Raw genomic sequence first — 24,991 nt, 5'->3', positions numbered from 1 at the left:
CGGATTTCATTATAGAGTTTCCTAGCTACAACATCATGTCCTATCGATAGATAACACCGTGAAGACATTTTCGGACAACTGCCTATGAGGTGGTATCGTCGGTGTTATCTCCACAAAGTCTGCATCGGTTGTCACATTTTACGGCTTTTCCTCCAACTACGTCCCTTTTGTGCATCAAGTATTTTGTTGATATTTCTTGTTCCTGGATTGCAAACGCATACCCTTCAAAGTGGAAGGTAGTAATCCAGTTATTGGTCCATGAAAGACTGTTTTGGTGCTCAATGTTACGATCATCACGGAGCTTTCTACTAACATATCTATGCATTGTCTTCTGTGCATATGTGCTCATCTCTTTTCATCTGATGATACGTTGCGGTAGAATCGTGTGACTTCTTTGAGCATGTATTCTAGGTTATCAGACAAGGTATGCTGCACAAGGAGCTGCCTTCCAAGTCATATGTTGTCAGCTTTATGTATGCAAACTTGGTCAAGGGATTTACTTCGATACTTAGTGGTTGAAAGATGTTGCCGAAGGGATATGATACGACATTCAAAGGCATTTTGAATCGATGTTAAGCCTCTGTCCCCTTGTTTTCGATTTAGGATGAGGCGGTCAACATCACTGTTTATGTGGAAATTATGTGTGTTTGTTAGTATTTTTCGGGTCTTCACATCAATGGTTGGGATTTCGTCAAGCGTCCAATCAAACAGCTCAAATGTTGGTATGAGTACTGGCACTGCGAACACGTTGTGAGCCACTTTTCATAGCCATATAACAACATTTAACATTTATGTGTGTGTATATGTATGTATGTATGTATGTAGGTAGGTAGGTAGGTGGGTAGGTTGGTAGGTAGGTAGGTAGGTATGTAGGTAGGTAGGTATGTGGGTGGTAGGTAGGTAGATAGGTAGGTAGGTAGGTAGGTAGGTAGGTAGGTAGGTAGGTAGGTAGGTATGTAGGTAGGTAGGTCGGTATGTAGGTAGGTAGGTAGGTAAGTACGTAGGTAGGTAGGTAGGTAGGTAGGTAGGTAGGTAGGTAGGTAGATAGGTAGGTAGGTAGGTAGGTGGGTCGATAGATAGATATACATATAAATATTTACATATACATAGGTACTACATACGTAGGCTTATATGTATATTTACACATGCATAGATGTGTAAATATATATTTATACAAACATGAATACATATGTGTGTGTGTGTGTGTGTGTGTGTGTGTGTGTGTTGTGTGTGTGTGTGTGTGTCACAGTATGTGTATGTATGTATATAATCAAAGAGAAAGAGTATATGTATGAACAACTGCTTCGAAACCTCCAGCGTCTATATTCATATACAAATTTACATTTTTAATCTGGATATAATTGGTGCACTTGCTTTTGTGAGTAAATTTCTAGCAGTTTCGATATGTATGTATGTATGCATGTATGTATGTATGTATGTATGTATGTATGTATGCATGCATGTATGTATGCATGCATGCATGTATGTATGCATGCATGCATGTATGTATGTATGTATGTATGTATGCATGCATATATGCATGTATAAGCATAAAGGTACAAAACAAAGTGGAGAATATAATCCTCGAATACCTAAGGTAGAGTAAAATACTATTTTACTGAAGATGAAAAAACTTCACAAACTATGACTCATAGTTTCAAGTTCGTCATACAGTCGTGAGTATTCAGAACAATAGATTACATGTATTTATACAGATTCATAATTACCAAGCCATCGAATAAACATTTAAAGCTGATTGGGCAACTAGTTTTCAAAATAACGGAATACTGAGTCTCAACTTCTTCGATATCAATTAATATTTGCAATATTCCACCTTAAAGGTAGTACATCGAACGACACATGAAAAGCTATTCTATATTAATAAGGGCTCCAATCATCGGCTCTATTTTTTCAAAACCGGGGTTTCTTCCTCATCGGGCGAGGCAACATTTAACAATTACTACTCGTGTTACAACGGCGCACTAAGTAATAGTGGATTCTCCGGGAAGATCTTCGCCAGTTGAAGCAACACCTGAAGTCCTCATAGAACTGCAACTAAAAAGGTTTTGTACTTCTATCAATCCTTTAGCATAAGCGTTAGGGCTAAGGCAACAAACGAAGTTTTAAATTTGGTAGTATTTAGATATTTTTCAAGTGACCATAGATATTTCAGAATTTTTAACAGAATTCTGAAGACATTTTTACATGTATGAATGAACAGCTATGTATATGAAATATTATTGTGTGTGTATGTTTGTGTGTGTGTGTGTGTGTGTGTGCGTGCGCGCGCATCTGTGTATGTATATTTACGTACATATGTATGAATATAACTGTATTTTCTCTCTTCTCTCTCATTGCCGCCCTTCCCCTACTCTTTTAGTATTCACATTTTTATTTATTTGTTACGCTTTGTTTTTAAATTTTTTCTGTGGTACTCATTCTCCTTTTTTTATTTTACTTTTTTAATTCTTACTTCCGCGTTCATTCTATTGTAACCCCTTGCAATATCTTATTTCTGATAAGGTCTATACTGTATAATTTTACATCTGTCCTTACGATTTTTTGTTACCCAATTTATTTTTTCTAAATGTGACCTCGTGTGTACCGTTGGCGATATTTTTTCCTCTGTCTTCCCTTCTCTGGATCTTTCCTTCTCCTATGTTTCCGACGAAGAGCTCTGCTCGAAACGTTAAACCCTCCTTCTTTCCTTCTTTCCTGAGCGTCCAATAATACTATATTTGTTCCACGTCCTCACGTTGTTGTGTTTTTTGTGCTTTCTTGTTTGGATTAACTTTATTTTTTCTAATCTTTATTCGACTCACCTTAATGTTTATAAAATTTTCCGTTACAATCAATTGCCTTTCATCCAAAAGTATCCCGTTATTTTGAGAAATGGTTATTCAATCAGCTTGAAAAGGTTACACAATGAGTTAGTAATCATGTGTTCTTATAAAGTGTCCACTCGTTAAATTTTCTCCTGATTACGGATTTCATATATTTTTGTTTCATCACACATGAGTAAAGCACTGTGTAGAAGCAGATTACAAGTGTATAAAGCAACAACTTTATTTACAATGCCAGCACTTAACAAATTTTTTATGCCCGGACACAACCGTTCAAAGCAAACAACATCACTTGACCTGTCGTTGTATTCGCATATAAATATTATCATCACTTACATGGAAAAATTGAAATATTATTTTTCAGTATTTTATAAGGTAAAATCTTAACTTATTAATTGACACATTATTAATTATCTTATAACAGCAATGCCTGGAAAAATCATGGATAGCATGGGATAATGCGAGCATGAAAAGTCATATTCTTAAGATTATAAATCTGGAAAAGTACAGGACAAGTTATTACACCCGTAAAAGTATAGGATAAACTATTACTTCTAATAAAGTAAAGAATAAGAAACTTGTTACTTAAAATATTGCAGCTAAAATTAAAATTTGAATATTAAAACTTATTTTATAATTGTTTACAAATAACACTATACTTATTTAAGTAGAATTTGGCTAATTTACTACATTAAATACAGGAAAAGTGATTAAATAGGCAAACTTACAAATTAGCTGAACAGTTTTGTACAATAAATTTAAAAGATGAGAAATGTAAAGTGTGATAAATTAGAAGAACTGGCATTCTTTGCTGCAATATTTTAAGTAAAAAGTATCTTATTCTTTACTAGAGGTAATAGCTTATTCTATATTTTTACAGGTGTAATGACTTGTCCGGTACTTTTCCAGGTTTATAATCTTAGAATATGACTTTTCATGCTCGCATTTTTCCATGTAATATAAAATGGATAACTATTCGAGGTCGGCAATTCATATCTTCTACCTGGTCGTGTATTGTGGACACTGTTTAGATATACTATAAATAGCTGCTACAGAGTAAAAAATTCGCAAGCGTCTCATTGATTTCAAATTAGGAAAAAGTTAACTCTGCTGACTGCCATAAAATATCAAGAATATGAAATATCGTTTTTAAGTTTCATTCTAAGACATATAAGTACACTATGACGTTTTGAAGAATACTATTTGCCTTGATCTTCTTGCACGGGATGTCATGGTATCTTTCTCAAATATATATTTGAATGTCACCAAATATCTCGTGTAGTTATGGAAGTAATCGCATGGGTATTGTGCATTGACTAATGTTCCAAACGTTGATCCAATTATGAGATATTTTGAGACTGACGTATGCGCTCAAAATCTAGGTTAGATACTTTTCATTAATCCTGCTAAATTTTCAAGTGTATCTAGTGATACACATATCACCCAAACATTGTGTGTGTGTGTGTGTGTGTGTGTGTGTGTGCGCACATATACATTCATACAACAGACAAATTAATAAACCTCTTAAGATGTAGTTGATACATCAGTCAATTTACATACGTTTAATATTATGTAAAACAACAATTCAAATAAAATGGAAATGAAATAAAGACAACAATTCAAATGGCTTGAAATGTTTAATATCAGTTTTCAGTTAGAAGTTCTCATCAGGAGGATGTAGTTTTTACTCAGATGATTGGTATAGAGTTGACTTTTAGGATGAGGGATAGAATGGGATCGAAATAAAAAGAAAGAATACAATGGGGAGGAAAAGTAACAGCGGATTCATGCCAAGAGATCTGCATTAAAAGTGTAAATGCATACTCTTTGAGAAAATTTCCGTTGAGAAAAAAATTATTCAAGAGATATACAGATGGATAAATAATATTGTTTTGAAGTTTCGCGTTTGAGAATAGGAACTAGACAAAGTGTGGTTTAATTGCAGGAAGAAAAACATGATTGTCTTGGCTCAATAAATTCTTTATCATATATAACGCTTGCTTTACTCGTCCCCTCGCTTACTTATTTGTTTATTCACATAAGGATGCGGGATACGTTGAATTTGTAGTTGTTGCCATTTTTAGACTTCGGTCCCCCGTATAAAAAAGAAATAAAATTAAAATATAAGTGTCAGTTTTGGGAGTAGAAAGTGCGCATTTTTCTTCAAAACTGTGTGGGTAGATCTTAGATCCGATTCGGTCTATGACATTTGTTCCTGAGTTGTTCGACTCTGCCTCTTGTAAACTTCGAGTTTAAATGAGAAAAGCTACAAGAGTCTACTGCAAAAACAAAAAAAAAGACACTGTGCAACTGCTCTTTTTCAGTCGGGGGTTTCCGTGTTGTTTCATGTTTCTGCTTCCTTTTTATGCAGATAATATCCGACACAAACAAAACAGAAAGCATTCATCAAAATATTCCATTCATTACATTCAGTAACAGTCTTCCCCAGTGAGTTAAAGACCACTTTCATATCCACTTTCTTTTGTTTTATACACTTTTCTATCTTCAGCTTAGTCAAGTTTATCGCTAGATAATAGCAATAAATTTGTTTAAATATAATCGAAAATATTTTTACTGTAGAAATACCACATCTAAAGCAAATTACGATAAAAAAAAATTGTCTATTACTACTGAACACACACTTCTCTGATTTTAATGATAGAAGTGGAAGAAAAACATTTAAAATCGATACGGTATTTCTTTTAACACAATTACAGATAGAAATCATTTAAGCTCAATTTTATGTTCAGTACTACCAGGCAGTTTCTTACTCCTTACAAGAAACAAAGGAAAATTACCAAACGTATTTTTTCTTTGCACCATCTCCAAAGTTAAACCATCCAAACGAATCACAGCTCTTATTTTACAACCATCTTTCATTTCATTTTGATCTAGCTCAGAAAACTTTCACAAGGGGAAAGGAAATAGGAGGATTGTTTTAGTGGACATTCTTCTCGTTTGCTACGCTTTTTCTGCCTTTTAGGCTATAAACTTACATTATTTTACTTCAATACTCACAATGACTCTTTCTCTCTCTCTTACTCCCTTCCTCCCTCCCTCCTTTCTTTCTCTCTTTCTCTCTCTCTCTCTCTATCACTCTCTCTCTCTCTCTCTCTCTCTCTCTATCACTCTCTCTCTCTCTCTCTCTCTCTCTCTCACTTTCTCTCTCCAAAAATATCTGTCATCTCTCTTCGCCAATTACAGTTAATCGCTAATTACGTTGAATCAGTGATTGCACTCAGTCACAAATGATTTCCTGTCGTGTTACAAATTCTACTAAACTGTGACGACCATTTCTAAAGTTCAGTGATTACTAATTTTTACAATCTCGCACCAATAAATTACTTTCTCCAGAATGTCACACCACAGACATGTACAAACACACACAGATATGTGAGGCATTTTTGTAATTAGTTAAAGAAAATAAATTATAAATTTGCCGTTAGTTCTATAAACGTACAGAAGTGAAATGAGCAGATCATTTAAGAGGACAATACCATTAAATGTCCAAAGTTCAGGAGATCCTGCATCACTCGTCGATGTTTGTAGGCTTCAAAGTGAAACGACACTCCAAAGTTATCGTTTGTGATGTGCGGAAGTTGAAGCGGAGTTGAGAGAGTGTTTTGCGCTGCTTGATGTGACGTAAACATCTGACTTATGTCATTTGCTTCTTTGGCTATTTCTAGCTCTTTCATTTGATCCATCATACATTCTTCACGCTCTATTATCTTCTTAAAATTGTCCATGAGATTTTGACGTTTCCGATTCATTTCCTGCTCGGACATGGACAAAATATCGCGCTCCCTTTCGTCAATCATATGACGTAGCTTTTGAAACGTCAATTTAATTTCGTCAGTTACCTGTGTTTCCATTTGGCTCAAATGTTTCATTGACTGCTCGATTTGGGCTCTTTTGAAGAGATATTCCTGCTTACTTTTCTCCATTTCAGTAATTGTGTCATTGATAATTGGTGTGTATTTACTGAGGGCCTCCGTTATGTTCATTACGTTGTGCCCGTTTGTGTTTTTGTGGTCCAGGACGGTACAGTCACAACACACGGGGATCGCACACGGCTCACAAAAGAAGTTGAGAGGCTGCAGTTGGTGTTTGGCACAGTATGATATATCGTTGATGCCGGTTTCCCGTACAAAGTTAATCAACTCTAGCACAGTGTGATCGTTCGGTAATCGACGTAAGTCATCTTCTGAAGCAATTATACTATCTCGACATGAGGGGCATTGGATTTTAACAGCCCGTGGCATACTTCGGAAAGCCGAGCTCAGTGACTGTCGATATTCTCCTTCAACGCGGAACATTTGCAAGAAACAGTGCAAACAGAACGAGTGATGGCATGGTAGCGTCTTGGGCAGTTTTTCTGATTCATTAAATACTTCTCTGCATATAAGACATCGCAGGAAAACATCTTCAAAATGCTCCTCGTCAAATATTAGATTCCGTCTACGAAGCTTTTCTGTACTATGAATATTTTTGGGTACCTTTTCTGGAATCTTTTCTGTAATGAAGGGGAAAATGCTGTTAAAAGACATCTATAGATAATAGATAAAATGTTTGATTGTGTAAAGAACAGAACCAATCTGCGTAGACAGAAGTTCCTGTTTCCCATGATCTAGAATTAATTTTGGGTTAATTAATAATTTGTATGGGTGTAGTTAAAAGAGTTTATGGAAGAGTGTGTGCTAGTGTAAATATGAATTGCGTAAAAGGAGATTATTTTCTGTGGAAGTAGATTTGTTCTGAAATTCTCCACAGCTATAATTCATTCGCCACGCCTATTGAGCATGTTGGACGTATGGCTGTTTGCTTAATTGTTATTATGTATAAATTGTGACACTACGTAGCTCTTATAAGAAATAGTCTGAAATTTCATGTTTATTAGTTATGGCTCTATTAAAACTTTTTTCCATATAAGCACACAACAGATTAGACTATTATTATTATTATTATTATCATTATTATTATTATTATTATTATTATTATTATTATTATTATTATCATTATTATTATTTTTATTTTTATTATTATTATTAAGGCGGCGAGTTGGCATAATCGTTAGCACACCGGGCAAAATGCATAGCGGCATTTCGTCCCGCTTTATGTTCTGAGTTCAAATTCCGCAGAGGTCGACTTTGCCTTTCGAGTTGATAAAATAAGTACCAGTTGAACTTTGGGGTTCGAAGTAATCGACTTGCCCTCCTGTAAATTTATGGCTTTGTGCCAACATTTGAAACTATTATTATTATCATTATTATTATTATTATTATTATTATTATTATTATTATTATTATTATTATTATTATTATTATTATTTTTATTATTAAAGTCAAAATTATCATTATTCTACTGCACTCTTTCTGCTGTATCCTTGGTCAAAATACTACTTAAACTTGCTTTCGTAATGCTTCATTGATAATATATTATGTTCGGCTATCATTTTTATGCAACAACAAAACATCTGACTCGATGCAGCTAATTTAGTATGATAAGACCTTAAGAGGTTTCAACACGAAATCCGTTATATGAGTTGTTTGTCTACTTGTATACCGTTTGTGCAAACGTCAACGTTTAATCAAGCATCATAAAATATATGCGGATCTGCAACAAGTCGTTCGAAATTATAAAAATTTGTGATTAACTGTCGCCTTAGAGCGATTTGCAGTTTCTTTTATATTAAATCATTATGAATATATATGGGAATTGGTGATTTTGATTTTGAGAGTTTAAAGATAACAGCAACTTTACTAAATTTCCAACACCAGCGACAAAAGAATAAAATCAAGATATTACTTTGTTCACTTCGAACTGCTAATACAAGAGACACATCACAAGGACCACAGCTAATAGTTAATATCTCTCTGGAAAAAATATCAACTAACAAAAAAAGGCGAAATATCGCGCAAAAGACAATGTTACGTCAAAATTGTTGAGAGGTTTCCAGAGGTTACACCACACCAAAAGGCCTAAAATGGAGATACTCCACTAATTTTAAAAACAAACTTTATCTTTTTTTTTTTGTTTTTGACAATAAAAAGAGTTCTGCAATAGGGTTTCAATGATAAATAAAATTTTAATGTACAAATTCACTGACTAAAATGCACAAAATAAATTTAATTTATTCTCCAGATACTTTTCGTTCCAATTTACAAATATTTCAATTTTAAAGTCTTCAGTTCATTAACTCCTTGATAATTTCCTACGTAGGAGTTGCTGTCTGGTAAGAAGCTTGCTTACCAACCAATGGTTCCGGGTTCAGTCCCAATGCGTGGCACCTTGGGCAAGTGTCTTCTACTATAGCCTCGGGCCTACCAAAGCCTTGTGAGTGGATTTGGTAGACGGAAACTGAGAGAAGCCCGTCGTATATATGTATACACACACACACACATTTATATATATGTGTGTGTGTGTGTGTGTGTGGTGTGTGTGTGTGTGTGTGTGTGTGTGTGTCTGTTTGTCCCCCCAACATCGCTTGACAACCGATGCTGGTGTGTTTACGTCCCTGTAACTTAGCGGTTCGGCAAAAAGAGACCGATAGAATAAGTACTAGGCTAACAAAAAATAAGTCCTGTGTCGAATTGCTCGACTAAAGGCGGTGCTCCAGCATGGCCACAGTCTAATGACTGAAACAAGTAAAAAGAATTAAAAAGAGTACGTTTCTAGATTGCCATATCAGAAGTTGATACATTAAATCCCCTTTCGATCTTGCATGAAAAATTTATAGTTTGTTTATTAGATGCATGCACACACACATGGCAATCTAGAAACCTACTCTTTTTTATTCTTTTTACTTGTTATCTTACCGTTTTTACCAATATATATATATATATATATATATATATATATATATAATATATATATATATATATATATATATATAGATAGATAGATAGATAGATATAGATATAGATATATATATAGATATATAGATATATAGACATATATATATGTATGTATGCATGTATGTATGTATGTGTGTGTGTGTGTATATATTTGTGTTTCACTTATTACATGAAAACAGTGTGTCTAAATATAGTAGATATGGCGGATATAGTGAAAACATTATTGTTATTTCTGTTATCGCCATCACCGTCATCGCCGTCGTCATCATCATCATCATCATTACCATTGGTAGATACTATGAATATGTTATCAAGAACCTAATCCACTTAGCCATTTATTTCACAATAAGTACTTGTTATAGGGTTTCTGCTTTCCGAAATCAATAAACAAGCTACAAGACGTACATTAGTTATCTGAAGCGTTTTAAGAACTCACATATAAGGCGGGGCACGTAGACGATAAATAATGACCGAGTGGATTAAACAGCAGCTCATGTTATATATCTGTGGTTAGGTAAGATAGACTCAGCCCATCCACCTAACGACATCCTTTCCGAATATTGCTTGAAACAATGAGGGAAGAGACATTTATTTCTTGAATCAAACCCTCTTTGAGTTTAAGGTGTACTTTACGATATTAGTGCACAACTCTTGCGTTACTATAACTCTGTAAACGAGGAGAACTGTCGGCACTTGTACCTCGAAAGAATTTACTGCATTTCGAAACACCTTCGGGGATAACCAGTTAATACGGACGCTTCTATTTGTTATTCGCCCTTCGATACAGAGCAGCTAGAATCTCCCTCCTATCAATTCTACCATCACAAAGAAGCGAATCAGTATAATTCTATATATACAAAAAGATTGTATTATCAAAGCTGCAATAGCATTAATCGTAGCTTTACATTATCAGGAATCATATGAGACTAAACAACTTATATACTTGTACCAAATTAACCTTCACATGTATTGGAATAACTACTACGTTGCTTAGTAAGGAACATGTAATAACATGCAACATCACTATGCTAAAAAGTAAAGTAGGACAAATCGATATTTTGCCTCTCACGTACTCTCGCCCCATCGGTCATGTGCAGCTATAAAGACTCTTAAAAGTATTTCCAGGCCAGTCAGGCATATTTTCAGAGCCCCTTCAGTCCAGTCAGCTTATCTTGTTTACACGTTATTTATTCTCGATCTCTTATGCTCGAATCAGATACTGTACATACATAAAAAATTCAAATGTATATACTTACAGTTTACTTGTGTGTGTGAGTGTGTGTGTGTGTGTGTGTGTGTGTGTGTGTGTGTGGATGCGTGCGTTTGTGTGTGCGTGTGTGTGTACATGTGCGTGTATGTGTGTGTGCCGATCTGCCGCGACGTGTATACTGTGAGTGTTTGTGAACTAACTGACAAGGACAAGAATAATAGTTTCTTGGTTGTCTGTGTACTTTGTTGTCGGGAAGGAGGACATTTAATCAGTTACAATCACCTTCGTATATTAGCCGTGTAACCAAAGGGGGAGCTAATTCTACCTGCTAGAAATAGCACCCAAATCAAGATCAAATTATATCCCATCGTCAGAAAAGGAAACGTTAACTAATGTGATCCTGGGTTCTTTGCTGCACATGAGAAAAAGACAGTGTGCCTTTAATCGTAAGTTCGCCTGAACCAGCATTAGATTAAATAGCTACAAGATCGAACTATGTGGTCAAAGATGAAGCCTGTATGTAGTAACTCAATTTGTTAGATATAGCAGTCAAATCTCCCAGATATCACAACCCACTATCTTGAAAACTAAAAGGACACGCTTGTTAATGTAGTTTTGCGTACCTCTACAAAGACGAGAGGATTATAGTTGAGCTGTCTGTGATGAAAGGTGTTTTTAATTAGAGTTGGCCAGGAGCTAATCACTTGTCCTTCCACCCAGCATCATCTGTACTCAGCTCTCTTTCCCGAGTCCGCACTAATCACCATGCTCAGAACGTCAATCGAAGAAATTTATTCACTGCAAATCATTTCCGGCAGCTATCGACTTATAAATGTTCAAGAGAAACGTTAATTATTGAGTCATCCCATAAATAATGCAGCTTTTTTTTTTTCAATTACATAAACTAAAAGTCGGAGGGAAATGGGATAAACTACCTGTGTGAACTTGCAATAAAATCAGATAGTAATTTTACCTTGCCCTTATTCTTAGTGCAAGTTTTGAAGAGTGAAGTTAGATTTTAAGTTATTTTTCCAAAGCTATAATGGAAGTGACAAGGGAGCATATTCAGCATAATTTGCTTTATGAGTTCCATAAAGGCAACAATGCAACGGAAAGTGCAAGGAATATTGATTCAGTATATGAAGGTCGGACAATAAGTGTAAGGCAGTGTCAACGGTAGTTCCAGAAATTCCGAGCCGGAAGCTACAGCCTAGAAGACAAGGCTTGTCCTGGAAGATCTGCAGAGCTCAACGAGGACGTCCTGCGAACCCTGATGGAACAAAATCTAATCTTAACTGTTGAGGAACTAGTAGAGAAGCTTGGATTTGGTCAGTCAACCATTCATCAATACCTGCATGCCATCGGAAAAGTGAGCAAATTGGGTCAATGGGTTCCTCACAAACTTTGCGAGTCTAATCACATACGGAGTGTGAATGTGTGTTCTTTCCTGTCACGTCTCACGAATGAACCGTTTTTGGACCGAATAGTGACTGGTGACAAGAAATGGCTTCTCTATAAAAAATGTCAAACACCGAAGACAGTAGGTAGGGAAAGGAGAAACACCGGCACCTTATACTAAAGGTCTTCACCCACATAAGGTGTTGTTATTTGTTTGGTAGAATATGAAAGGTTTAGTCCACTTTGAACTTTTAAACCCAAAGCAAACAGTAACAAAGGAGAGCTACAGCGAGCAACTTGAGCGGCTTAAGTTATCGCTAGAAGAAAAACGACCACCTTTGCTTTCAAGACGAAAGGTATTCTTCCATCAGGATAATGCTCGGCCACATACAGCGAGGATGACATTCCAAAGGCTGGAGCAGTTTAAATGGGAAATGATGCCCCACCCACCATATTCGCTGGACAGAAAATATGAATTCTGTAGACGAGGTATAGAACAGTAGTGGAGGAGTATTTTTCGTCACGGACAAGTGAATTTTGGAAGAGGGGCCTTGCAAGTCTGCCAGATAGATGGAGGAGCATTGTAGAAAATGAAGAAGAGTATATTTTAGATTAAAAAAGAACTTTGATTATTCTAATTTTGAAAAATAAAAGAAGTATAAACAAAACAACATTGTTTATGAGATGACCCAGTACATCGATCTGATTGATGTTAGGTATTGTGTATGTTGGTGCATAGGTCAAACTAGTAACTTTTCGAAGAATCTTGGTGACTGAAGAGAGACTGAGTGAATAACAGGTCGTTCAGCAATACCGTCACGGTTGTGATAAACTGGAATGAAGAATGAATCCAGTTTCCTTTCTTTACCTGATTCCAGATGATGGGTTCGCTTAAGGCTCTGCGATATTAGTGATATAGCCGAGTATCAATCTGTTTTTGTTATCGAAAGATACTTATATGACACTTTGGATATTTTCAATTTATTTACTATCACTAATAAAGGTTGTGTGCCAAGAATATATACGTTATTATACGATCATTACTAACAATTATTGATAATATGAGTGAGTATATATAATAGATCCCCACCTTCAGAGATCGTATCAACCCAGTACAGTTGACTCTTTGATAACGAGCATCTGTAGAAACGAAAAATCATAACAGTGAATACTTTTTCAATGATGTGGCAATAAATAAAATCATGTCAACGAACGCTTTCCAGAAAAAATCGCGAATTAGAATTTAAAGTAACAGAAGATCGACTTTTTGTAGAAAAATATTCACTCTGCAGAAAGGAAAAACTTTTCGAAAGAATATTACTATGAACATTTTTTTTGTATTTCTAGGAAATACTAAATTGGTGTCATTTTAATCGATGTTAACACGAAATACGGATTGACCAAATCTATAATCTTTACCACTATGAAAAACTTTTTAAGCAGCTAAAAAACTATATCTGTTTCTTTATTGCCCACAAGGGGTTAAACATATAGGGGACAAACAAGGACAGACAAACGGATTAAGTCGATTACATCGACCCCAGTGCGTAACTGGTACTTAATTTATCGACCCCGAAAGGAAGAAAGGCAAAGTCGACCTCGGCGGAATTTGAACTCAGAACGCAACGACAGACGCAATACCGCTAAGCATTTCGCCCAGTGTGCTAACGTTTCTGCCAGCTCACCAGCTAAAAAACTATATCGGTAGGTATATTTGTGTCTTGTATAACAATGTCACGCAAATATTTTACTAGTATGCTTGAGAGAAAAATAACAAGCTAGTGATTCAGTGAGTGAAGTGATTTATGAGAAAGGTAAATCTCTTTACGAGCTACTAGAGAGAGATGCACCTAGTATAAGCGTTAGTGAGTCTAGTCCAGTAAAATTTAAAACCAGCAAGGGATGATGCAAATCTTTAAAAAGAACGTCCCGCTGTTCACAGCGTTGCATAGAAAAGCTAGCAACTTAGAGTTGTTGCAGAAAAATAGTGCCGAGTTTTGTGAACGTGTAAAGAAGGATAATTCCTGTCTCAACAGGTTTTAAATTGTAAGGAAATTAGATTTTATGGGTGGGGGAGTGGATTTGCATCACGCAAAGGATCAGATTTTGTTAATATATACCGTAAAGGACAAACTAACCTTACTTCCTTGCGCTAATGTCTTAAAGTGAAACCACTCTTGCTTTATCAGTCAGAGAACCCAAGGATCTTCAGCAATAACAGGTTTGGTATTCAGTAATCTTCCAACACGAAGCTTGAGTTACAAGAAACCTATTAACTTCGTGGTTTATTTATGTGTTTTCACTGAGTGTAACTATCTCAAGGAGAAGGGTCATTCAAAAATAGCTTTTCTTGTTATAGACAATGTTTCAGCACTCCTTTAAAACCACATGAAACAAATACGTGTGTGTTTCATTTTATTTCCTACCACTCCAATACTAATCCATTGATTAGCAAGTGATAGGAATTATTTCAAACAAATTATTTGTTCAGGACCTGTTTTGAAACGACTTCGTCTGGTTATTTGACATTAAAAGACGTTCGGGGCATCATTATAAATGCTATCCATTTAATAAGGAAATCATGGAGAGAGCTTTCTTCAAAGTGCAAGAAGTTTGAAATATTTGAGACAGAGATGTAGTTGAGTAGATTGTATGTTTGAACAAGTGTACCGGCCTGAATGTGAATGAAGAGGACATAATTGAGGAATAGAGAAAGAAACTGTCCTTCGATGACATTCAGGAAGAGACTAAAGTTAAGAAACATCGGGAAAAGGCTGGATCGATGCAGAACACTGACAAAGACCAAAATGAAAGCATGCAACCAGAAGAGCTGATGATTTTGATTTCTTGCATGAATTCACAGATATTGTGAGATCACATTACTCTATCTTTCTGAATGTTGAGTCAGTTATAAAAAGATTTTCTAATACAATACCGCAACACTTTTGAACTTTCCAGAAGAATGGGTCGCGGCAAATCACTCTGGATAATTTCTTTGAAAAAAATATTTCCCAAGAACCATCTACTTTTGCTGTCACTTCTTTAGTAACAGAAGATTCATTGGAACCTTATTGTTTTTTTTTATCATGGTTTTACTAAATAAGTTCCCCTCTACTAGTTTTGACCTCTATAGAGAGTATGCTTTTGCAATATAAGGGATCAGTAGTCGCACAATTAATAGGTTTAGGAAAGACATAAAAGCTACCTTGAATTATCTTGGAGTTAAGGTCACAGTAATATCCAACCTGAAGTTGATTGATTTCCTCAACTAGTGCTTATAAGTCTTTTAGAAAACCGATTGAGAGGCTGTCACATAAATACAGCTTTTTGTTATGCTGCCACAGTATTCAAGAGTCTGGTTAAAGAGATCAGCTGAAGAATCTCTAACCTGTCTTCGAGTAAAGATATTTTCGATGACACAGTTTTGCACTTGAACAATGCCCTAACCGTCAGCGAGTTTAAAGACAAAATTAGTTATACGCTCGGACATAATCCACCAAGAGAAAACGCCACTGGAAAGTTTTGTGATTCGCACCCGTTTCTCCTTAAACTTAAAACTTGTGTGGATAAAACATTTTTCCGTACTGCCGATAAACACTTTCCCCAAACAATTCAGAATAATATTCAATAGACATAACTTAAGAGATTAATTTAGCTGTAAACCTTATATAAAGAACATTTCATTAGGTTGACCCAACCTGAGACAGATATAAAATACTCATGCAAAGGCAACGTCACATATCTTGTTAACAATAGGATACCTACCTAAACTGTAAAAGCGAAATTTTCCAATCCTATCCACATAAAAGGCAGACTGCACAATGATCATGAACATTAAAGTTTCTGCCAATCAGCATTTCTTACCATCATGAGAGATTAGCACGCCGCTTGCCACACCCAGCTTATTATATACAAACACGCACACACCTACAAACGTACATATGAACGTACGTGCCCACCCATGATTTTAGCATTAACCAGGCACCACTTTCCACCCTCCTTCGTTGCGCTTTTTCACAGTATCTACAAACCAGATGTGATACTTACTGAATTCCAGTGGCAGAAAGCCAACACCATACTCCTTCTACCTACTTTTCTATTGAGAAGGACAGATAGAAACATTATATATTGATAAATATATAAACACGTTATTGAAACACATGTAGAGATGTTTTGAGATATCCATTCTTATTTGCTCGCTGGAATCTTTTTACATTAACTCCATTTCACAAACAAATATGCAGTAATTATTACATTGATATATATATATATATAAATTAGAAAAAAACACCTTTTATCAATTCAATAATGAAAAATTAAATTATACCATTAGAAAAATTACATGTTCTAAAAAGATTAAATATAAGATAAAGCATATAACAATGGTTAAGTAATGTGCAAAATAATAAATAAAACGTATATATTTGGTAGAATAACGTATATATTTGTTATCTTTAACCTGAAGAGTGGCTATATTTATATTGAAGTGATTTTACTACTACTACTATTATTTTTACTATTATCATTTCTTAAATATAGCCACGAAACACGTGTCGTTATTCTACCAAATATATACATTTTATTTATTATCATGCACATTACTTAATCATTGTTATATGTTTTATCTTTCTATAATATGTAATTTTTGCTAAATAGGATAACTTAATTTTTCATTATTGAATTAATAAAAGGTGGGGTTTTTTCCAATTTATATATATATATATATTTTGTGAAGATTGATTTAGTATTTCTAAATTGAATTTTTCCCTGTAAGTTTGGAATAATATTCCCTCATATTATATATATGTGCGTGTGTGTGTGTATTTACAGAGAAAGACAGAGAGATTTACAGGGTGCCTGGGATCATTATAGAACTATTTAACTTCGAATGGACTGTTATACTGACCAGTTTAATGATTTGGAATGTTTATGTATCCTTTTGTGGTAAACTGTGAAACCTAGTCTACATAGAAGTGCTAATTTAATTTAGTTTATTTGCCAAGTTCTTTTTGATCCCCAGTTTCTCGCTAACAAATCCACACACATGGCTTGACCAGAGTTTCGCTATAGTAGAAAATTGAACACGAAACTATGTGGTTGGGAAGTGAACCGCTTAATCACACAGCCAAGACTGTTTATTCAATTGATGACATCTATAAGATGAAATGTATCTCTTTCGAGCTTCGAAATTTTCTTCGAATCTAGAAATAAATACCGCTGTGATTAAAGAAATACACACGTTCTAGTATGTTACATATATATATATATATATATATATATATATATATATATATATATATATATATATATATATAATATATATATATATGTGTGTGTGTGTGTGTGTGTGTGTGTGTGTGTTGTGTGTGTGTGTGTGTGCCCCACTCTCTTCGAAGGACACAGAAATGTTCAATAACAACCACCAATACTGGAAGAAGTAAAATAATTCAGATAGCCAGACCTAAATCATTACTTGAGCCAAACAGAATTCCTTATCTTCTGTATAAAAAAAAGTCCCAGTGTCCTTAAGTATCTCCAAAAGCTGTAAAGATCAGCATGGTGGAACCTGAAGATCAGCAACTATTACATGATAGTTGGGGGGCGGGGGATATACACTCAGTTCAGGACAATATCACTGCTGAATGTTGAAGGGAAATATTCTGTTATGGTAGCATGGTAAAAGAAATACCTCACAGGTAATAAGAACCTAGGTATGTTAGTCCAGAAAGATGTATCCCAGGAGTGTCTGGAAACAAAGAGCAATCTGGAGAGCAAGAGATAGAAAAAATGTTACTTTAAAAACTCAGTAAATCTTGCCATAACAATGGTGAAGGCATACAAATCTCTGTCATACGGAAAGCATTTACAACGAGGGCGAAGACAGAAAGAAAAGCATAAGTAATCCATTTATAGCCACCCATAATCTTAGAAATGATAAGTCATTATATCCAGCCAAACGATACTTTCCAATATTCTACCAGCCAAAATATCTCAAAAAAATAATGAATCACAAATTAGGAACAGCTGAAGACAAGCAGTGCGTCTTAAAAGACTCTTAAATTATGTAATCCATTCTGCATTGATAAATAAATAACCAATATTCTGAAAAGCGTTGTTTTGAGCAGGCCATTCTTACTTCTTTACGATTTGCATGTATATATGTATGTATGTATATATGTATGTATGTATGTATGTATATATGTATGTATGTATATATGTATGTATGCATGTATGTATGTATGTATGTATGTATGTATGTGCGTATGTATGTATGTATGTATGTACGTACGTACGTATGTATGTATGTATCTATGTGTGTATGTGTGAATGTGTATGTGTATAATAAGTATTCTTATTTCTCCATAGACAAGCATAGAAAAGTCGTTAATACAATGATGATGTTGTTGTTGTTGAGGACGACTACGATGACGACGACGACGACGATGATGATTATGATGAGGAGGAGGAGGAAGAGGACGACGACGACGAGATGATGATATAAGTATGTAGTGTTAAAATATGTGTATTAATTTTATCTAAGTTTAAGAATAACAACGGAACATTTTCTAATGGGCTAATTCTATACTGTGAGTAAAGTCATACTGACCTTCACAATACACACGCGCGATCACGCCCACACTCCATATGTATATATATACATATTAGAGGGAAACCACTATGTGGACATCCTTATGCTAGAAATTGATCCGCTATGGTCTTACCACTAAGAAATGTTCTCAAGAAACATTTAGCAAAAACAACCAAAACGTAATCGAGCAAGACAAACGAAAATGCAATCAAAATATGGATTATTCGCATACATGTTTCACTATTGACATATTACGTAATTTTACTTAAATGAATGTCTGTAGATCATCGGTGTGATCGTCCAGATGAATATAATTTGCAGGACTGCATACTAGTATGTCCGCACAAATTCAGACCTGTAAACAGTTCTACCCATTACACTCGTGGTTACTATTTCAAATGTCCTCGTTTGGAAAAGATATCGCCACCACAAGCAATTATATATGTGTGTGTGTGTGTGTGTGTGTGTGTAATATAAATAATATATAAATATATGCATATATACATACATATATGTACATACCTACATATATATGTATATATACATGCATATATGGGTACATGATATAAAAAAACGTTGACACAATGAGAAATGAAAACATAAAAACAAAAACACAGAAAAATATCTTTTTTACGAACAACGAAAAAACAAACAGAGAAACGAGACATGCAACATAAAGAACATTCCCTTCATCAGTTGTCCCCTGTTTTATATACTCCGCGTTTGAAGGTAAGGACAATACGCGACTTCGTTAAAAAGCAAATTAAATAAAATTTGGGATGTTTTGCGGAAGGTGAAACTGGTAACAAAAACAGGACAGTGAGAACAAAACAGTTAAAACAAACGGTGAGAGCTGTTAAGCCAAGATGATGTGAAGTTATGAACGCTGGAAAAACGAGCTTTGAGAAGAGATAGATAAAAGTACGTCTTATCTTTAGGAAGGAAGGGGAAGAAAGAAAGATGGAGGGCCTTTCGTCACGGGTGAGCAACGAGAGAGTCAAGGAGGAAGGCTGAGAGAGAGGGGGGAACGGTGAAGGGGAGAGGAGAAGAATAAGGAATGGGTGGGAGAGAAAAACAGAAAGGAAGAAGAGAGGGGGATAGATAGACAGAGAAGAGATAGAACAAGAGTGCGCATCGTAATTATTAAGATAAAACTTAATCGTGGCGTTCGATCATATAATAAGATAAATAATATATAAATATATGCATATATACATACATATATGTACATACCTACATATATATGTATATATACATACATATATGCTTACAGGACTTCAAAAAAACGTAGACACAATGAGAAGCGAAAACATAAAAAACAAAAACACAGAGAACGTACTTTTTTTCGAACAACGAAAAAAAATAACAGAGAAACGAGAAAGGTAACATACAGAAGATCCTGTGGCTCTATAACTTCTATGTCCCACCGTGTTTTGAATCTGCCGTCATTAATTTATCTGCCACCAGTGCGGCACTATCAGCGGTACTAAGGAGCCGAGCTTTATTCACTTCGTATCCATGTTTTGATGATATAGTGCTCTTATAGTACATTCGATCCAAAGGATGTTATTTAAGAGAATAAACGGAACAGGTGTTGCTAATGCTAATAAGAGTACTCATAAAACATTACATTGATTAATAAGGTGGATAAAAAAAATATAGAAAGAACTTTTCTAAATTGTTTGTATAATATGGGCCGGTCAGATGCTCTGAATGATATTTTTTTAAGCAGAAGGAGCTAATTTTAAAGTTTTCTTTTAGAATTGAAACCCACAAAAGTTTAACGAATAGACAAACTTTGAAAGATGCCTAGAGTATTAAATTAGTGCTTTTCAAATGTGGTTTTGATCATGGGGAAATGCTTTTCGAGCAGACCAAAATTTTTCATAGAGAACTAAAGCTATGACTCTGAAATATTGTCAAGGACGATGAAGCATGTTTAAAGAAAACATGGAATTTTATTACTGGGATGGAAAGCGCAGTGCTGACAAGCGAACAACGGCAGCTTAAGGATAAATTTTCACAAAAACTCCAGCAGAATCGTATATTAGATATAAATTAACATTGACGAATTTGCCTTGTATGAGTCGTGTATAGCAAGAAAAATCCTAGCCTAAGATTTGGAGGCGTGTCAGTATGAGAGTAAGGATTCCAAAGACAGGACAGCAATTCTTAGCTCCACAAATGCTGCAACGATACACAAAACCAAGCTGATAGCAATTGGTAAGAGTACTAACCCAAAAGCATTTAAAGGGGTGAAAAACTTTCGATTTACCTATTAAGGTAATAAAAAGAGAATCACTAAGCACTTATTTAAAAATTTTTGAAAGTATTTTGAAATTATGAAAATTACGTCGTGCTTAACGCTAGAGCAGCCTATAATTCTATTTGCCTCGATTCAAATATAATATTTTTGACTTGGGATAAGGTTTGGGGACAACCCAGGCAGAACTTTCAATAAAAGACTGTTTTTGGTCAATTCCACCCTCTTAACTACACCTCTGTGAGTCAGCCTTGTTGCTTAAATACAGATTAGAGTTCATGCACTGTTCATGACTGCACTAAATATTAGGGATTTCATAACATAATTTAAAGGAAGAAGTATGGTGATTTGTTTTTTTCGTGGAATAAGGTCGAAAAAAGTACATTGCATAGCGAATAGCATGAATTGTGGCTAAACTTAATATTTCATGACGGTGAAGATAACGAACCTGACTTCATTGGATTTAGAATTTCTAGTGAAAAGAAATTGATTTCGTCGAATATACCTCGGGTATACTTTTGTACTTTACTTTCGCGGGGCATCCACTTGAATTTTAGTCGAACAAATCGACCTCACTAGTTTATTTTGAGCTTGTTACTTAATTTATCGGCCTCTTTTGCTGAAACACTAAGAGAGATGTATGTATGTATAATATATATATATGTGTGTGTATGTGTGTGTGTAATGCATGTATGTATATGCATATACACAGATACACACACATACACACATGATAAGCTTTTTTTAGTTTCCGTCTACCAAATCCACTCACAAGGCCTTAGTCGGCCTGAAGCTACAATAGAAGACACTTGTCCAAGCTGCCACGCAATGGAACTGAACCTAGAACAATGTGTAAGTAAGCTTCTTACCACACAACCAGGACTGCGCTTATGACTAAACAAAAGTTATCTTATTTTTAAAAAATTGCATTTTTCAGAAAGTTACATAGTAACAAAGTCGAGCGGAGACAACTACCCTTTAGACATGCCTATATCGATCTCAAACAGTTTTTCTCTATCAACATATTGGCCAACCGGATGCTGTGATAAGAAGAATATTCCCTAAATTGACGCGTAGTGTGATCGAACTCAGAACCGCGCGCTTGCAATGCTATCTTCTTAAACACTGACTATGCTTGTATAAATCTAACGAATTAAAATCTCGCCTTCACTTCAAATGTGCTACACAGAAAATAAAGCTCTGGGGCAGTCCTTCAGGTGTGCGCTCTTACGCGCGCGCGTGCGTGTGTGTGTGTGTGTGTGTGTGGTGTGTGTGTGTGTGTGTGCGTGTGTGTGTGTGAGCATGTTTATACATATTGCAGTTTATATTTGGTGTGCTGTGTGTGTATACGTACGTGTGACTGTGCGTGCGTACATATCTATAGGAGAGTGAGTATGTGTGCCTGTGAATGTATGTGTATTCATGATAGAGAGTGAGAGAGAGAGAGAGAGAGAGAGAGAGAGATGCAGAGATAGGGGATAGATCTCAGTTGAGGCTGCATATTGATGTGTGAGAATTTTTAAAAAGGCAATTATTGTGTGCCTGTGCGGTTAGACTGGAGCAAGAATTGGGTATCAGATAGAGTGAACGAGAGAGAGAGAGGCAGAGAACAGACAGACAGATAGATAGACAGAGAGGGAGAGGAGGAGTGAAGGAAGGAAGAAGAGAGTGCGTTACAGAATGTGTACATATACCACTTGTGTGTTTCGGTGTATATGTATGCGTACGTATATGTGTGTGAATGGAATGTATATCTATGTTGTGAATGCACGTTTGTGTGTGTGTGTGTGTTTTCAGGTATACATAAAAATAAAATACTCGATGTTTTTTCATGCTCGAAGTGTATAAATTCGTGTTATTTTCCAACCCGCTAACATGTACACACACATACAGATAAAAAACATACATACATACATACATACATACATACATACATACATACATACATACATACATACATACATACGTACGTATGTGTGTGTATGTGCGTGTACGCGCGCATGTATGAGTGCGTATGTATGCATGTTTGTATGAAATAATGTGTCTGAATGTGTGCGTGTGTATGTATATATGTGTATATATATGTATATATTCATAGATACATGTACATACACGTACACACGCATACATAGGCATACATACATATACGTATATATACAAGCATTCTATCTATAGGCGTATTTGCAATTACACATACCAAGAAGAGGAGTTTTACGATTTCTTTTTTGTCTTGTTTTTTTCAATATATGTGCCTTTGTATAAATATACTGTGTGTTGTTATGTTTGTACATGAGTGAATATCTGTGTGGTGTTTGTGTCTGTGTGTATGTGTGATATAGTTGATACGGTTAGATTTCCAAGTAATCATAAATCTTATAAAGCAAACATTACCTTCCAAGATTTCCTCTTTTGGTAAAAGGCGCTCTATAGGCCATTGCGATTTGTGCAGAATCTCCATAACTGCATTCGCCACAGCTACCGAAACACAAGTTTTTACCAAATGAGACTAGAATACACTCTTGGATTGGGGAATTCAAATGCTGTGATACATACACCTTTTTCCTTATCGATTATGCTTTGTTATTCTTTTTCCGTTTTGTGGGAACATTTGTTTATTCCCAATCTATTAAGACACTCACTGTCTGTTGCAGCAGCAAAAAAATGGGAAACAATAAGATGAATTGTTAAGTAATCATTTTCACATGTCGCCACGAGTAATTGCGATAGGTTTAGTAAGCGTCCGAGGTTGTACTACATTTTCCTGTGACTGTGGTTCTCTTTGCCGGCTGAAGTTGGATTGTCGATCTTCAACTTCAAAAATGTAATGCTTACGAATAATATATCTGACTGAAATATATGCATACATATATATACATACATATACAACTCATACATACATATATATATATAAGAACTATCTATCTCTCTATATATAAATATAGGTATTTTTGTGTATGCTTATACGTATGTATATATGCGTGTATAAATATATTCACATAAACTGTAACCTATATGTATATGTATATGTATATATATATATATATATATATATATATATATGTACGTATATATGTATTATGTATGTATTATCGATTAGCGTCAATTAGTCGTACGATGTCCCATCTTGGTAACTTGTTGATAATATAGCGAAAATGTTCAAGCTGTTTCGTTGGCCTATGCGACGCCTGTAGATGTAATGGATAGTGGTGAACGAGCAGTTCAGTTTTAATTGCTTTTCAAGGCGGCAGGTGAAGTAAGACAGCTGTGGTGGTTTGAAAGCAATAATAATAACAATCACCTACATTATCATGTCTCATCGGTTAAGTATACCGCACACACTCACACACACACACCGAGTTTCTTGCATATTCTCGTTTGACTGAACTGGACTGAACTGGACTGGACTGGACTGGACTGGACTGGGCTGCTAGAGGTAATAGTTTTTTTCCACATTAGCAGTAAGAAATTGTTGTCGGTCAATAGTCAATAAAGCAAAGAGCCGTAGCTGAAATTAACAGACATTGGCTATGTTCAATGGCAGTGCTTATTCAAAAAAAGTGCTTTGTACTGAATAAAGCGCTAAAGCTGCTTGGACACACAGCTTTTGAATAATTTCTTATTAATAGAAGACATAAAGATTTTAAAATATACGCCGTCAAAATAGTTTTTTTTTTAACGATGCTTTTTTTAAAGGATGCATTGTCGTACTGCCGAGGTCTTCAGTTGCAACTTGCACCAGGTAAAATTTAATTAGACTTTTAACTTGCGCGCTGAAACTTAGCAGTTGAGAGTGCGAAAATCTTTCTAGCAAGTATGGTGTACAACCCTACGTTC

General features: G+C 35.2%; 1 protein-coding gene across 4 annotated transcripts in view; it reads right to left on the bottom strand.

Annotated features, from left to right (window-relative positions):
- The window catches only part of LOC115220476 (tripartite motif-containing protein 59), a 90,131-nt gene that overhangs the window by 22,094 nt on the left and 43,046 nt on the right, over positions 1 to 24,991 (bottom strand). Inside the window, exons 1-2 of one of the 4 annotated variants that reach the window (XM_029790608.2) lie at positions 23,549 to 24,117; positions 4,466 to 7,356 (exon numbers count right to left, since the gene is read on the bottom strand). The exons of 1 other annotated variant lie outside the window; for it this stretch is intronic. In XM_029790608.2, coding sequence (XP_029646468.1) covers positions 6,326 to 7,356; positions 23,549 to 23,615 — 1,098 coding nt within the window. In that variant the 5' untranslated portion in view covers positions 23,616 to 24,117 and the 3' untranslated portion in view covers positions 4,466 to 6,325. Of the gene's footprint in view, positions 1 to 4,465; positions 7,357 to 23,548; positions 24,118 to 24,991 lie in introns of those variants that run through there. 2 more of the 4 variants (XM_029790606.2, XM_029790607.2) reach the window with 2 other exon arrangements.

Source organism: Octopus sinensis, linkage group LG16 (genome assembly GCF_006345805.1).
Source record: "Octopus sinensis linkage group LG16, ASM634580v1, whole genome shotgun sequence".
Taxonomy (NCBI): domain Eukaryota; kingdom Metazoa; phylum Mollusca; class Cephalopoda; order Octopoda; family Octopodidae; genus Octopus; species Octopus sinensis.
Note: the sequence above shows the minus strand (reverse complement) of the source record. Positions and strands in the feature narration are given on the sequence as shown.